The sequence below is a fragment of the Emydura macquarii genome, unplaced genomic scaffold, assembly GCF_026122565.2.
Source record: "Emydura macquarii macquarii isolate MOO-44397 ecotype Brisbane River unplaced genomic scaffold, CSIRO-AGI_Emac_v2 contig_1253, whole genome shotgun sequence".
NCBI lineage: Eukaryota > Metazoa > Chordata > Testudines > Chelidae > Emydura > Emydura macquarii.
In genome coordinates, this window is record NW_027131390.1 from 60,672,936 (window position 1) to 60,689,284 (window position 16,349).

At 34.9% G+C, this 16,349-nt stretch overlaps 1 protein-coding gene across 3 annotated transcripts in view; it reads right to left on the minus strand.

Moving 5' to 3' along the window:
* The window catches only part of SLC39A10 (solute carrier family 39 member 10), a 71,949-nt gene that overhangs the window by 50,554 nt on the left and 5,046 nt on the right, over positions 1 to 16,349 (minus strand). For 2 of the 3 annotated variants that reach the window (XM_067548986.1, XM_067548988.1), the window contains exon 1: positions 15,420 to 15,762. The exons of the other annotated variant lie outside the window; for it this stretch is intronic. In XM_067548986.1, coding sequence (XP_067405087.1) covers positions 15,420 to 15,434 — 15 coding nt within the window. In that variant the 5' untranslated portion in view covers positions 15,435 to 15,762. Of the gene's footprint in view, positions 1 to 15,419; positions 15,763 to 16,349 lie in introns of those variants that run through there. 3 annotated transcript variants of the gene reach the window in all.

Genomic DNA, 16,349 nt, shown 5'->3' on the forward strand with positions numbered 1-16,349 from the left:
GGTGCCCACAGAATAAACTGGCCAAGTGGTCCTGGTAAACCATTATTCATTGGTATGAGCCTTGTAGCACTGACACAGAAGTCCCTGAGATAAGGAGCCCAGCAAGATGAATTTGACATTTTATATCCAAAGCTTTGAAACTTTTCAGATTGCAAAGGATTGGGCCCTGGATGAGGATTCAAGTAGCAGAACCTCCCTATTCCTTTCTTAGTCAGAACAAGATAGAGCAGAAGAGAAGAGATGTGCTGGAAGTTTCCATACCCATGCGAACAGGTGTCCTGACAGTTGAGCTTTCCATCACCTAATTGTGGAGCTTTAAGATGTGCCGTGCAAGTGCACAATGCAGCAAACACTGAAGGTATTCTTCTGGTGGCCTTCTGCAGAACATGTGTGAATGCAGAAATCCCTGAAAAAAATCATTCCTACCCCCTCCATCATTCAACCTCACGAGAGCTCCTAGAGGCTCTAGGTTTAGAAACAAAAATTATCACATAATGCCAGTCTACCTACAACTATAGGGTTTGCAGGAAATGAGTGATGAAGACACCTCTGCATCAAAATGAAATTCCAGATTTTGGTTCTAGTAAAATTCTGGTAAGAACTTCATAATACATTGTAGTTGAATTTTTATAAAACAACTATTCATCACCTGTCTAGAATTATAATATGCCCTGTCATTTGATCAAATGCCTGTCAATTTTTAGTCATCTGGTCTAATGCCCAGAACCACTTCCAGCAAACCTTAAACAGAGGAACAATCTGTCTCCCCACCCCATCCCTGCACTGGAATGAATCTGACCCACAAAGATCTGATCTGTCAATAAGATGGGTAATTGTCACATAGCTATCTTTCTGACTCATAGAAAATGTTTTTAAAAAGTGTCATTATTACCCTACATATACTCGTCTATTTTAGATTTTGTATTGGTGTCCACCCTCAAGGTGTCCAAGGTTAACATACCGGCAAAAGTGATGCCGCTGGCAGGTTTCTTTGGATCCTCTACCCTCTTTGTTTATGGAAAATTCTGCATGGGGTATTCTTTTGAGGGGTGAAGGGGGGGGCATGGTGGTGAGGAAGAAAAATTGTTATAAATGTCATTCTGGGTATAGTGGAAAGATTTTATCAAAGAGGAAGATCTTGTAGCATGGGTTAACGGTGGTCACTTTCTAGGTTCTATGATATTTTTAGAAGCTCATTTCACAGTTGCATCCCTTTAACCAAGAAAACTTTATCTCTCACTCTCACATGCTTCATTCTGAACTTTGCAATCTCTGCATTGAGTCAGAGAAGCACAAGTGTATCTGAGTGGGCCAGATCCTCAGGTGAGGTAAATCATCATACTTTCTACTGACTTAAATGGGGCTATGGTGATTTATACCAACTGAAGATCTGGCCCAATCCCTCTAATGTAGCAAAGACGTGTTAAACTTGAAGATTAGAAACAAGATCTTGAATGGACAGCAAAGGCAGGCAGGGAGCCAGTGGAGGGACTGAAGGACGGGGGGAATGCGCTCATGTTTGCCCAATCTGTGGTGGAGGTGGGCAATCACATTCTGCTCAAGCTGAAGCCTTTGCAAAAAAACCAAAAAACCAATAATTCTTCAAAATTTAATATACAACTAAAGATATACAGACTATCCTTTCTTAAACATTAAGTCTATTAATATGAAAGCTTCTTTGTGGTTAGAATCTTTTTCTCGTTTACAATCAGAGTTCAGCATCTATTAAAGCACAAAGTGACATCAAAACTCTCTTTTCTTTAAAATATGTTCAAGACTAAAATATTCCTACAAGGAAATTCATGTCTAAAGCATGATCATAATCCTTTTCACAACCTCATGATCTTTTTCATGTGACTATCACATACAGTGCTGCTAACACATTACTTTGAAATGCAAGTCATGCAACTAACTGTGGTGGTTAGTATTCACTGGTACCTGTTTTGAGAGGATAAACTGTTTAAGTGATCTGTGATCATAACTTGATGCAAATACAAGCTCAACAAATCACTCTAATCAATCTGCTTCATTTCTGAAGTCCCAGACCCTAACATTAACCACCATGAAATTATTTAAAATCAGGATTAATAAATATTCAACTGAAAAACAATCAACTCCTAACAAAGTATTTATATTCTTTATATTAGTACATAGAAGTCTCAATACATGGAAGAGAGGAGCTTACGAAGTCCCAAGCATATAAACATGTCTATTTATTCTCTTCCAAATTTTTGGTCTATTTACAGCAGCAGTTCTCAATTTTTAAAAGTTTTGTTTTTTAACATGAGGCCCCTTTGTTATAAAAAAAAATATGCTCAAGTTCCAGCATGACAGACAATATTCATGTGTTCACATATATGTAATACTAAAGTACTAAATTATGTATACATTTTAACACATTTCAGTGGGACAGAGGGTTTGTTTCTGTGCACACAGCTTATTCCAATATGGAAAAATTGACTGAAACTGCCCTGCAAATCTCCCCAGGAGAACAAAGGCACAAAGGGGGGGGGGGGGGGGGGGAGAGGAAAAACAGGCTGGGAGACAGAATGGGGTTAAGAGGGCTCAATGGGGGTGGAAAAATCCTTGGGAAACATGTTAGGCCATTTTACATAAGTAATTGGCCTGAGCACCAGCTCAATTAAAATTATATCGCATAAGGCCACTGACAATCTGAAGAATTTCACACCAAACAAAGATGTCAAACATTGCCAACCTCAAATGTTCAAAGATCATGAGTCAGGCTCACCAAAAATCATGAAATTTGCTTTAAAATCATGATATTATGTAAAAAATAATAGATGGGGGGGGGTTCTTTTTATTTGCCTTCTGCTTTCTGAGGTTTTAGGGTGCACAGGGGTCACATTTTGAAGTTTTTTCACAGCTACAAGATCTAGAAACTTACTTTTTCTTTAAGAATGAAAACTGAAATTATCACATATCCACTTGACTCCACGAGCTGGGGCTTTAAGGAAAACAATAATTATCATAGACTCATGATAAAATCATCAGGAGTTGGCAACACTGCATATTCTTCAACTAAGATGCTTTTACATTTCACGTTTTAGAAGTAACATATCTAGTAAGGGAAATCAGATATTTTTACTGAGCTATGGTGTTCTCTACTTTTCTACTGACCCAATTCAACATTGACATTTATTCCTCTTCAGGATCGCACAGAATAAGAAATGAGGAAACTTGTTTTTAAACACAGGAGATACAAAAGATTACTAGCAAAGTAAACTGCTGATTATACAGATGAGCTTTTGTCTACCTCAGTCTTATGGTTTGCTCCAGTGTGAAACTTCTTCATTATGGCTGTAAATACAACCTTAAGAGAGAGCATTAAGGTTGTAATTTATTAGCATATTTCCCATCCAAAACAGATACAGTATTTTATATCAACATTGATACAATATTAACACTGACTGCAAAATTACAACCTATGATTCAGACAGACTTGAACTAAAATAGGTTCAGAAGGAAATCAAATTTGGTTTCCATCACATATACTTGAGTATAGGACTGTAACAAAATGATAATGTGCTAGGCATCCTCCATAAAGTATGCTTGTCCTCCCTAATTTTGTATTGGCAATGACACCACTGGCTGTGTCCTCTGGTGAGAGGTTCTAAATTGTCCAGTACAGGATTCTTCAAGCACCTTATTTATGATTCAATCCCTAGGCTCCACAGTAAAAATAATTTGTCATTAATGGTTGTCTAAAAGGAAATCAGGATTTAAGGGCTGGAGAAGTATAGGCACAGATAATTGTAGGATAAGTAGATTTCAACAGGAAAACATTTTTGTATTAAAAAGCTAAGTTTATGCAAAATAGAGATACATTTCTTTATATTCATTTTAAATAAAATTTACAATTATTTATCAGATTAATAAAGATCTTGAAATGTTCTTAAATGGATTTAAGAAAGAAAGATTTTAAAGATGTTTATATCTGTTAGCCAAGATCTCAGAACAAAGAGTGATGCAAAAGAAAACAAACTGAAGATAAATGTTATCTCTAATTTTCAGTTATGGAAGTCATAGGCAGAAAATTTGGCAGAATTGTGATTCTTTTAAATTGACTGTGGCTCTTCAAAAACAGAAAGCACTGTGGGAACTGCTCATAGCAATCAAAATGGTAATCCGTTATAATTGTAAGGAGAAGATGACTTGGTAGAGATTAGACAGTTGCTTTCACCTCAACAGTTTAAATCCCGTTTAAGTGGATTAGTCCACTGTGTGTGTTCTCAGTCATTTGTGTTTTGTAATTGCACAGATTGTACAATTCCAAGGACCTGGATCAATAACAGAGACATTTTACATGGTAGAAGAGCTGCAGAATCAAATGTTGATAGTTGCTGTATATAAATTATTTTAAAGTAAAAATCTTTGTGGCTAACTTAAAAAGGAAAATATTTAGAAGTTACTTCTGTAATGGATGCCAGTCTACATCTTATTATTGCAATTTGTTGACATATTCAGATCACACATTTCTTTTCTTGTTTGGATTGTAAGTGGATTCATAAGGGTGAAACTTCAAAGATAATATGCATCTTATTTTCAATTTCCTAAATTTCAAACTTATAACAGACAGAACCATTAATTCCTATCACACCAGGGCTTAGTTATTCTGAAGACGAGTGATTTAAAATAAAAATAATAATAAAAAAAAAAACTATAAAGAGAAAGGAATACACTCCTACTGAAAAGCATTATAGGAAATTCACTTAAGATGAGTCAACTTACATTTTACATTTGCAAGAACAGGCCACTAAGTAAGTGTTACAATCTGTATTTGCTACGTTAATATAGATAAAACCTAGAGCATTTAGGTAGCATTTATGCATAACTAAATATGCCATGAACATTTAAAAGAACAAGATTACAATGTGAAGTATTTGAAATGCAAAATGTCACAGCATACAAGAAAACTGATTTTAAATAAATCCAGATAGCAATCTATTAGCCCAAATTACCAGATATATCTGTCAAATTTTAATTAAAGAAAACTACCCCAGCTACTTAAAATTACTCATAATTAATCCACCTAATACATGGTCCTTCTTAGAGCCATACTAATATTCTAGCCATACAACAACTGCAAGAAAAAATGCTTTTGATTGTTTCAAGTTCTCTCTTCCACTAGTAGCCGTAAATATAGATTGAGCATTAGAGTCTCGAAGTCTTCCATATATAAACAGCAAGATGCGCACTGTACAAGTATCATTAATGGACAATTTATGAGGGTGGTCTTAGTACCAGCTTCCTCTAGAAACAATGCCACTTGAGGCTCATTTCTGAATTACTATAGATAAATAATAGGTAAAATATGAACAATAAAATTCTGAATGTCCCCAAAGATCACATCAGGAGTACTGTAAAACAGGTATCTATTACTACTGTTAAAACTGTCACAATATTGATGCTTTGGCACCAAGAGACCAGAATTATTTCTATTGGAATCAGTCAAAATTCTATATCTTAATAGAGCACTCAACCTCAGATAAGGAAAAATGATTGCGGTTTCCTACCCAATACCAAAGGGGGCGGGAGGGAAAACAACACTCCACAACCTAAGCCACACTAGTGCTCAAAAATAAATAAATAAATAATAGCTCATTTGATGGAGCTACACCAGCTGAGAATCTAGCATTTATCCTGTTTTTACAGCATACTGGTCATCAGAGGACCTCCCCACCTCTAAAGTTTAAGAAGAGTAAAGCCAGCTCCTACAAAAGAACAAATGCTGAGCAGGCCTCAGCAACATTTACAGCCACAAATTAGTATTGGCAGACACAATAATCTATTTTGTATGGCAAATGTGGGTTCTGCACATGAGTAGATGGACTTGGGGTGTAACTGAGGAGGTCTGCTGAAAAGTTAAAATTTTCTGCAATGGTTTATTTTGTTGACATTTTAGTTTACGATAAAAAGTAGGAGGTTTCAGTAAAAGAAACATGTAGAGGTGAAATAACTGATGAAGTGAGAAAAGAACATTTGTTTACTTATGAGAATACCCTGGAGGTCAAACAGCGCCTGAGAGAAAGGGAAATCACTGAAACAATAATTGACATATGGCATTTGGAAGTGTACTTTTTTAGCCTCGTAGTGTTGAAACATTCTAAAGTGCAATGCTGTAGGTGACAATACTCTACAGTTTAATAATGCTCTATCAAAAGATTAGTGCTCATGTATTTGTTATTTAAGAATGTGAACCATAACTACATCTATGCTGTAAATAATGTTTTTTCCAATGTAATAAAACAAAATAATTTGTATGAATTAATAGAGCAATACAGATTTAAAGCAGTTCCCTGAGTTAGTTGTTCACTTCAGAATGACTATCGGATAACATCCACATCAATAACAATACTAAAGGGTTTTCCTACTCAAGATTATAGAAAAGAGTTTTTTATCTCAGAGGTAAAATAGGCTTGTTAATGTTTGCTACAACCTGACAAAAATAATGGATAGATTTTTATTTTCTCAGCTGTAGCGTGAACTGTTGTACATGTTTAATTATTTCACTGGAAAGAGATAGGCTGAAAGGCAGCACCGTCTTAGGTGTGTGTTTAATTCCCACATGCTTCCATTGCAGCTGTTTAAGAATAAGAAACACTACCAAAGCCTTCAAATATATATCACAAGATTTACAGCTTTTAAGTGTTAAATAAATTTGATGTCCAGTTATACAAGACATTAAGGCCCTGATCCAGCTAAACACTTCAGATGCAAATCAACTTTTTCACTCGAGTTAGTTCTTGCCATATTCGGTAACAGAACACTGACCTGAGGGACACAACTGGGAAGTCATCCTCGGAAAAAGTTATATCTACTATAGTTACTCATAACACACAGGATTACTGCAGCTGAAAGATGGCAAGAACTCTCTATTTTTCAGTATGTTTACTTTGTGCACACATAAGCACCTTGCATTTGGTGAATTTCACTGTTTTCCCTACATAGTTAGTATCTCCCTTGATTAAATTAACCTTATAAATATCAAAATTGAAGCAGGAAATTGCACACATATTTTAAAATAATTTTCTTTTAAAAATTGATTGGGAAAAAGCCTAACAGAGGACCAATCAACTTAATAAAAAAAATTAAGTTGAGCGTTCCTTTAACTATGCAACTACCTATGTGCACTTCTCCAGGGTAAATCACCATGTTATTGAACATTTTATTGCCACATATCATGACTGGTTAGAAAAAAGCAAGTTAGATACTGTATTATGAACAGTTAGCTGGCTTATCTGATCAATTTGGAATGAAATTAACTATAATTCGATGCATCTATTCTAGACTAGTCTTCTGCATGTAATTTGATCCACTGTAAATAGCTGGCTTATATTCTGTATATTCATCGCCTGCTTCTGGTAGCATTCCATGATACGAGTCCAATGGCCAGACATGAATGTGCTCCCCCTTCACTATGCTCACATCTCTAAAGGATTTTGGTTTCCCAAGGCTACCTACTGACCTGATTCCATGTCATCATGGTAATTGCCTTTCTGTGCCTGCAATACGAAAATATACACGGAAATATTTCTTCTTCTACTCCTAGAGCCACTTAACTCTCTCTCTTCCCACCTTCAGTCATGATTTTGAGATTTGAGGCCTTCTCAACTTTGCATGATTTTGTCTCCTATCTCAAGGCCAGATGAAATCTAGTGTTTTCACACAATTTTATTAGTGGCTCAATCCATTCCAATAGGGACAGACAACTGTCCACTAAGTCTCCAATACTTTGACAGTACCAGGCAGTGGTTCCCAGTGCAAAGGCTGCTATTAATAATTTTAGTCAGTGATGACCAGCACCGATTCAGTTAACAGACTGTGCCTGACAATTTTGGAAGAAAATTAAATTCAAGGACTTTTGTTTCAGCAGAACATCAAAACATATTGTACGTAACATGTACAACGAGTAGTTCATTTCCTTCTTTTTTAAAGATAGGTAATTGGCAAAAGTATTTTAAAAACAAGTTAAATGTGATAACATGGCAAAAGTACCCTAACTGAGCAGGAGTTTTCAGAGGGTATATCATGTTGCCATGTTGAAAAAAAACCTGACTTATCTTTTAGTTTTCATGTCATTTACACTATGGATCACCAAGTTCCTGCTTTGAAAGATGTCCCCGTAAAATCTTCGCTGATGTCATACTGATCATGAAACTTGGAGAAGGCTGAAGTCTGATCCTAACTTAAGTGGCATGGTGTGCTATTTATTACAATATTGCATAGTTTGAGGGGGTTTTTTAAACACAAAATATTTAAGAATACCAGAACTTTAACATACACTGCTGAAGGAAAATAAAACTTTTCTATTATTCTATTGCTGGACTCTTCTCTACTACGGTTTCATGATAACAGACAAAAGCAGAGATCTTGTTGAGACGTCATGCCAACTAGCAAATGGCAATTCAGAAAGGTCTGGGTATCATGGACCATCTTTAAAAAAGGAAGGCTTTTTCTGTTTATTTTTTGTCCCTTAATTATTCGCCCTTGTTATTTAGGACATACCACGCTTTTGTACAGTTCTCTTGGGTGCATCTATGAATCTGCAAATCATCTTTACAAGTGTTTTAAATCAATGGTTTAAACTGTAGCATATGACAGTAATTTTGCTATTCATATTACAAAATTCAAAACATTTTATTATAAGCATTGTAAGCTACCCAAGGTAAATGCAAAACATGATAATTGTCTGTCCTTCCTTTCTGCAAAGTCATACTGATTACAGCTACTGTATATAAGCCTATAATTTCATTAACTAATGCCAACTCCAACTCTCAGTAAAATAGATGGTTCAAATAACTGTGGTAAACTGACTTGAGAAAGTCCACCAAACTGGTCAGCATCAGCAAAAATTATACTCTGTGGAAAAATCTGTCTGAAAGAAACTGAAGTAGTTATATTCAATCTGGATTGATACAAAATAATTTTTTACTTAAATACAAGTGTTGTTTTATAAAAATAAGCCTATTTAAAATTAGATTTCAAGTTGATAACCCATGTTAAGGTCTAAATCTATTAATATCATTCAAATTAAATACAAATAATCAAGTAGCACGTTTGCTACCATGTTTTAAAGACAGTCAAATCACTAAACTGGTGAAATCACTGGCTAAACATCTGAAACCAGAATTTGTTGAAATGCTAAACCAGCTTTTCACAGCGGCAGCCTCTTCTGCAGGTACAGGGAAACTATTTTTTTTTTAATTTCTGTTTATATTATTCAACTAGTTCAGTTTAATGAGTAGTTCACTCAAAGTTAAGAAATCTATCTGGAGTTGAAAAAGCAGAAAAGCTTGCTTTCCCTCTTCCAATCTATGAATAAAAACAAAGTATGAAAGGATGAGATTTACTAGTTTTAAAATCTTGAACATAGATCAGTAATAATCAGTTCAATTCACTAACTACTGACAATACTTCCTTTATTTAATAAAATCAGTTCATTTTACATACAAAACATGTTTTGATAAACTTTTTCTTATGTCTCCAGTTCATTTAATAAAATGAAATTAAAATTCTGTTTTTGTCCATTTTTATTTGAATTTGCATTTCCATACAAATAAGAGTTTGACACTGATCACAAGTAATAAATTAATCACCACATATTAAATAAGAACTGCATCATTCACCATCTTCTAAAATAATAAAATGTAAAATTAAGAATCTGAATAAATGTATGTTAAGATATAAAACTGCATAAATGAATGTGTATCCTCATAACTGGAAAAAAGCTCCAAATTTAGTGTAAAGGTCAGTTGTTAATTGCAAATCAACATTTTTTAAATGGTTAAATGAGACTCAACCTTTCTTTAGGAAAATAACTAAAAAGTACAAATGTAAAGCATGATTAAAAGTAATGATTTAAATCAAGGTTTCCTGCTTGCTGATTTAAATCATGATTAAAACTGGTGATGTAAATTGCTTTGATTTAAATCTATCTACCCTGTGTTCAATCTTTATGATGCTATCAAATATTGTACATAAAGAATCTTCTTAATGTAAGTCCACACATATCTAAAGTTACTAACTTATATATACTCTAATTATTACATACAAGTGATATTACAGTTTGACCCTGAGAAGTGCAGAGCTCCCTCAACTTCCACTGGAGTCAACAGGAGTTAAGGATGCTTAACACCTCCTGGGATGTGCTCAGCTTTTTTAAATATCATGCTCGTATTTTCTGATTTCTATACAATTAAAGTGCATAATGGGTTATTTTATTCCACTCACCCTACCACAGAGTCACTTCATTTACTTTTTTTTTTTTTGCTATCTGTTCACTCAAACAATCTGTCCCTCTCCTCAGTCTGCATCACTGCCTGATTAAAATTACAACCTCTCTCTTTGCATAGGTCACCTACTGGAGTTGAAACAGCAAATATCTAGCTACTGACACCTTAGTCCTCAGTTGGACTTCGACGCCAAGGTTTGGAAAAATCCCATAACCAGATGCACTGGACAATTATGTTAAGGTTGGATTACTATTTTAGTAATTTGACATGCCTAGCAAATTATCATATCTTCAACCAATGTAACAGTGCATCAAGTACAAAGTATAACAAATAATGGGAGACACAGGTCACCTCAGGTTCTCTTCCTGTCTCATATTTTCTCATTAATAATTTAAACATTAAGAAATTCTCAGTTAAGTTGCTTGTATTTTCTTCATCATTCAGACTGTACCTTTACAGATAATGGAAATTCAGTATTAAAAAGTGGTTACCCTTTTGGGTAGATGGTAGCAGGAGAAAATTTCTTGGATAATATTTTAGTCATTACCAGACAGTCAAAGGAAAGTACTTATTGAAGGCATCAGACATTCAAACTTCCTCCTTGTATTTCTCCTCCCACCCCCAAAAAACAAACAAATACACACACACACACACACACACACACACACAGGTGGAGATAGGGTTGGAAAGTGCTCAGGAAAAGCATAATAAATGAGAGATCATCACAGTGTTCTTACATCACTACTGGAAGCTACTGTAAAGCACAAAATTAAATGATACTAACCAAAATTAAGCAACAATCCCAATATTATTCTGTCCTTTGTGTATTTGTATTGTATTTATCTGACAGACAGAGCTAGGTATATGGCTGCTTCCTTGAATTGAAGTAAGTATCTCCCTTTGAGAATCCTCTTGTTATAAAATGTAATTAACACCTTGCCTTGGAAGGTAATTCCAAACCCATACTGTGAATTTATAGTAAGTAATCAAGTTATAGTAAAAGAGTAATCTAAATTTCTGTAGATGCATTTGTAGACACTGCCAAGACACGCTGAGGAAATTACACTTTGTATATTTCAATTTTCCTACTAAATTGAAAATAAAACAATAGTATGTTGTCTTTAACTCCAAAAATGCAATTGTGCTTCTTTCCTAGTTCAATTTTAATATGCATTAACAGGAAAGCACTTATTAAAAAACATACATTTTACACACCATACAAAAAATTAGTGCCCCTTCATAAATTATTATATTTTATTACTTTATGAGACAACATTTCTGTGCAAAGGTTAAAAGTACCATAATACTTTACTTTCTTATAAGAAAAAATGTTAAATCAACATATGTAGCTCTTTGGAATTGACAGACAGGAAATCCCGACAAGGAGTTCCAGGAGTCAAAGATGCCTTTTGAAAACAACTAAAATATTTTTACTATATTAACTATAATCACTTACTTCTGGTGTAATACAATTATTTTATATCAATAATATACTAAGTAGAAAATAAAACCCCTTATTTTTAAGTATATAATTCACAATAATTAGCTGCAGCCACTGTCATTTTGAAAAGTCTTAAAACATCTCTTTACCTTAACTCATCCCACTAAGAGCATTCATGCAGTTTCTTAATTCCAAGCATCATAAATCCTTTTACACATTCCTCTCTGCATTATTCAAACATATCATGCGCTCAGTGAAGTCACTTGACAAAAGGATTTCGCCATGAATCCACTAAACAAAAAATGAACTTCTGTTGGTACTTTTTGTACTTCAAGAGTCAGAAATGTACAAAATTAGTTAGCATACACCCTTATCATGATTAAGAATCCATGATTCTAGTAGCACAAAATATATTTTGTCTTATTTTACTGTACATTCCACTCATAGTATTGGGACTCATTTTCATAGAAGAAACAAGTAAGAGAATTACCCTGTAATGAAAATATGCGAACAAAATAACCAAATGGACAATATATTCACAAACATTTAGAAGTTAGCTGAGGGCAGATCATCATTTCTGTCCTTGTCTATGCATACAGATTCCATTCTCTTCAATGGAGATGCATAAGTAAATAAGGGTAAAGGACAAATGGATAATCTAGGGACTGCTGAACAGAATAGTCTCTCCTCTAAATGACTACTTCAAATGCACTCCAAGTTAGTAGTGATTGAAAATCTTTGGTCTACAGGTATGTCTACACTGGAATAAGAGACCCAGTGACATCTGTGGCTGGCCCAGGTCAGCTGATCGGACTTGTGGGGCTAAAAATTGCAATGTAGACATTCGAGCTTAGACTGGAGCCCATATACTGGAACCCTCCTGCTTGTAGGGTCCCAGAGCTCAGGCTCTAGTCCGGATGTGCATACAGCTATTTTACAACCCCGAAGCCAAAGCTCTGGGCCAGCCCCAGGTGTTTAATTGCTGTATAGATATATCTTATGTATCATACTGTACATGAAATAAGTGGACTATATTTTATCATAAAAACCTAGTGATGTAAGGTGTCCACATCACAAAAAACAGCCACTGCCACTGAAACTAGCTAGCATACTAATTAAGTGTTAAGCAGAGACCAATGATTAATGCTCAGGTGGGCTGGGGCAGCAGTAAAAAGACTCTCTTTCCATGACTGTCAATCTGGCACCTTCCATGAGTAAAATCATAGGTGGGTTTTTAGATTATAAAAAAAATTATTAAAAACCTAGATACCGAGTGCTCAGTGTCAGCATTTAGGGAAGCTTTTCTGGTTTAGTTTGCATTCAGTATGAACCAAGGAAGTGCCACTGTTCCACAGTCAGCCCAGTAGACTTAGATGATTGTCTACCTGCCACCATCATAGAACACATAACTGTACATGTAGGATACTTGCCCTGTAAAAAAGACTACTAATTGTAACATTTGCAACTGTAGAATTGACATAGTGCTGCCATTCTAAGCAACTTTATAACCACACAGCGTTGGATAAATAGCACTACTTAGCTCCACTTTCAAATGAAAAACCAATATTAAGATGACAAACTAAAGCTACTCACAAAAAAAATAAAAATAAAAAAATCACAAACTGAATTTGACTATTCCACTTACATCTCTGTTAAAGAATGCTTTAAATAAAAATTTTAAAAAGTTACGTTTCCTTTATACTACATCTAGTGTGGACTATCAACATTAAAAGTGATTACATTTTATGTAGTCATTATTGCATCATCATTGGCAATCAGATCTACAAAAGGGAAAGACTATTTATAGAGACCCATCAATTATCAGCAGTACATCAGATTACATTTCCAGTTATCATGCACAACTCCTAGGATTATTTTAATCCACGTAGTGACCGCAGCACTGTAGTCCTGAATGAAAGGCGAACAGAGTTCTGTTCATGTAATTACTACTAGTTGGGTGATCATTGCACTTTTACAGGATGACAGGGTCTATCTGGACTTCATGTTTTATTACAGCAGCATATGCCAGCAGCTGTAGTTGGGCTCTCTTACAGTTTCCATTATAAATCTCTATTTTTGAAGTGTTTATAATAACCTGGATGCAGAAACTCTGGACTAAAATCTGACATCAGGCCTCTGTCGAAGCACCTATTTTTATACAAGCTGTTGGACTTCTATATAAATTAAATCCCTGCATATTTATTTGTAATTATTTAAAAAGATCTAGTAGGTTATTGTAACCTTACAACTGGGCACAAAAATCTATTGGTTGAAATATTTCTACAGTGAGTCAATTACTTATTTTGGACATAGCCATAGTCATTCATCAACTTCCAGTAAAATGTGACCATTATATTTCTGATCACCTAGACTAGCAAACAAATATCAGTTATGACTAAGAAAAAAAAAGTCTCCTCATCTTTTGAAAGTCTTGAGGTTTGTCCCTTAAGAGCAGTTCCCAGCTAAATGCTTATGGAGGTAAAACATGAAGGTAACAATCAGGTGAGTTACACAATTCTAGCCCAAACTGATTTTCCTAGTTTGTGAGTGTTTAATGTGTTTTAAAAATCTTTAATATCATTTTTTACTTTGCTTAATATTAAGAATGTACAGCTGTCAATATTAAACAAAGCAGACATTATCTACAGCACAGACACTAAACATGCATTTACTAGCCAGTGACAAAAAAGCTCTCTCTGGGAAGCAGATGGAGCCATTAGTAATAGAATGAACCTGGAGATTTTCTTATTTCTCATAACCGCTGAAAAACTCTGAAAAGCAGCAGTAACATTGACAAGAGCTTGTTAGCTTTACTTTGCTGCTGCTCCCAAACTGTTCTGAGAGTCTGCTTTCTCCTCATCCTTCATCCAAAAGAACTCCCAGCAGTGGCAGAAAACTATCTCTAGCTATGCTAATGGCACTCCAAGAAGCAGCAGAGTGAAAGTTAAAAACTAGCTACAGTATTTTTTTTCTTTGCCTCAGCTAAACTGGATTGATTCTCTTCCGTGTTGTGGTACTGTTGCTCTGAAAGCTATGAGCCACAGCAAAGACACCAAAGTGATAGCAGGAGGAAGACTAAAACTCACCATTATTTTCCAGTAGCTGGAGGGGAAAAAAAAAGAAAGGAAAGTAGTTCCTCCTTTACAGCAAGTGAGGATCAGAATGAAAGAGAAGTTGTGACATGGAGAGGTGGGGATTAGTGGGTAATGTGGCAGCAAGTAAATGGAGAAGAGTTCCCAATTTAATCAGACTCCCTACTAACCAAAATTGGAAATGATCCAGATACAGAAACCTGCAAGAATCACACTGACTCTCCCTTCCAGAGGCTAGTGGGAGAGGCATTGTGTTTCTCCTGCCAATCTTCTGTTGGCTTCTGGCTTTTAGAGGTCTAATAGATTTTTCCCATCTTGATCATCACATAACACAGTAAAGCAAATGTGACCTAGAAGATGCTAGTTAAAAAACAAAGACAAAAATGCTCCTGGTTATAAGAACCATTTTCTCCCTTCACACCCTTGATTTTATTCATACTACAGACTAGCTCCATATTAAAAAGAAATATATGCATATAAAAGTAAAATGTCAGTGTGGAGTCAAACAATCACTTCTCTAAGCCTCTGAATGAAAAAGCTCTGAATAAATGGAATAAGTAAGACCACAGTAACTTTTTTTTATATACATACATACACACACACACACACAACACAGGATTCCCCACTCTTTACCTTTTGCAGATACATGCTTCAGGCCAGACATAGTTGCTGGCATCTTTTGTGGAGTGGTGCTTCAATGTTTTCTGTTGTTCTTTTTAATAACTTCAAGTGCTTAGCTCAGGAATTGACCTTGTTATGTACACTTTATTTAAAGTCTCAGCTATAGTTTGAGAAAGAACAATCAAATTACTACAATAACTATACAAGATCTCTCCCTCTCTCAATCCTTTCTGCACTGTCAGATATTTAGGACCTTTCACCTACAGATTAAAGGTGTTAACTGGACATTAAATTTTTGTTGTGACAATTACTATAAACGAGAAAACTTGATGAATGCTCCCTATATGCTGGTAACTGAATTTAAGAGGCAAACTTTTAAAACTTCTGTAAAATGAAACATAGAAGCTACATTGGCCTTCCACAACAGGAGCAGTGCACATTAATCATTTTCACTCAGAATGGATTTTTTAAAACTGAAGGAAGCGTCTCCTCCTTTGTCCCTGAAGTTTGATTCTGTGAAAACATGTTATACAAAGAAAACAGAAATCAGAAGTACTGCAATTTCTTTTTCCTTCTTTGCAATATTACTGACATTCTCAAAGAGAAAGGGGGCAGGGCTAAACTCCTCTGAGAATTCTGAATACTTGTTATAGGAATGTGCCAGACAGTTGTGGAAGTATGAAAATACTTTCTTGATGGTTAAAATTATTATGGAAACTCAAATCATAGTTGGTTCTCTTGTCCCTATACTAACATTTTCAATACCCTCAAAAGACATCTAAACTCCCAAATTTTAAATCACAGGACTTCTGAAATAGGAGATTAAATTTAATAACTCAAACAAATTTAGCAAAAGAGCATAAAAAAGGCTAATTTTTATGTATAGGTATCTATTCTTTTACAATAATTTCACATTTATACCACTTTTCAAATTCAGAGTAC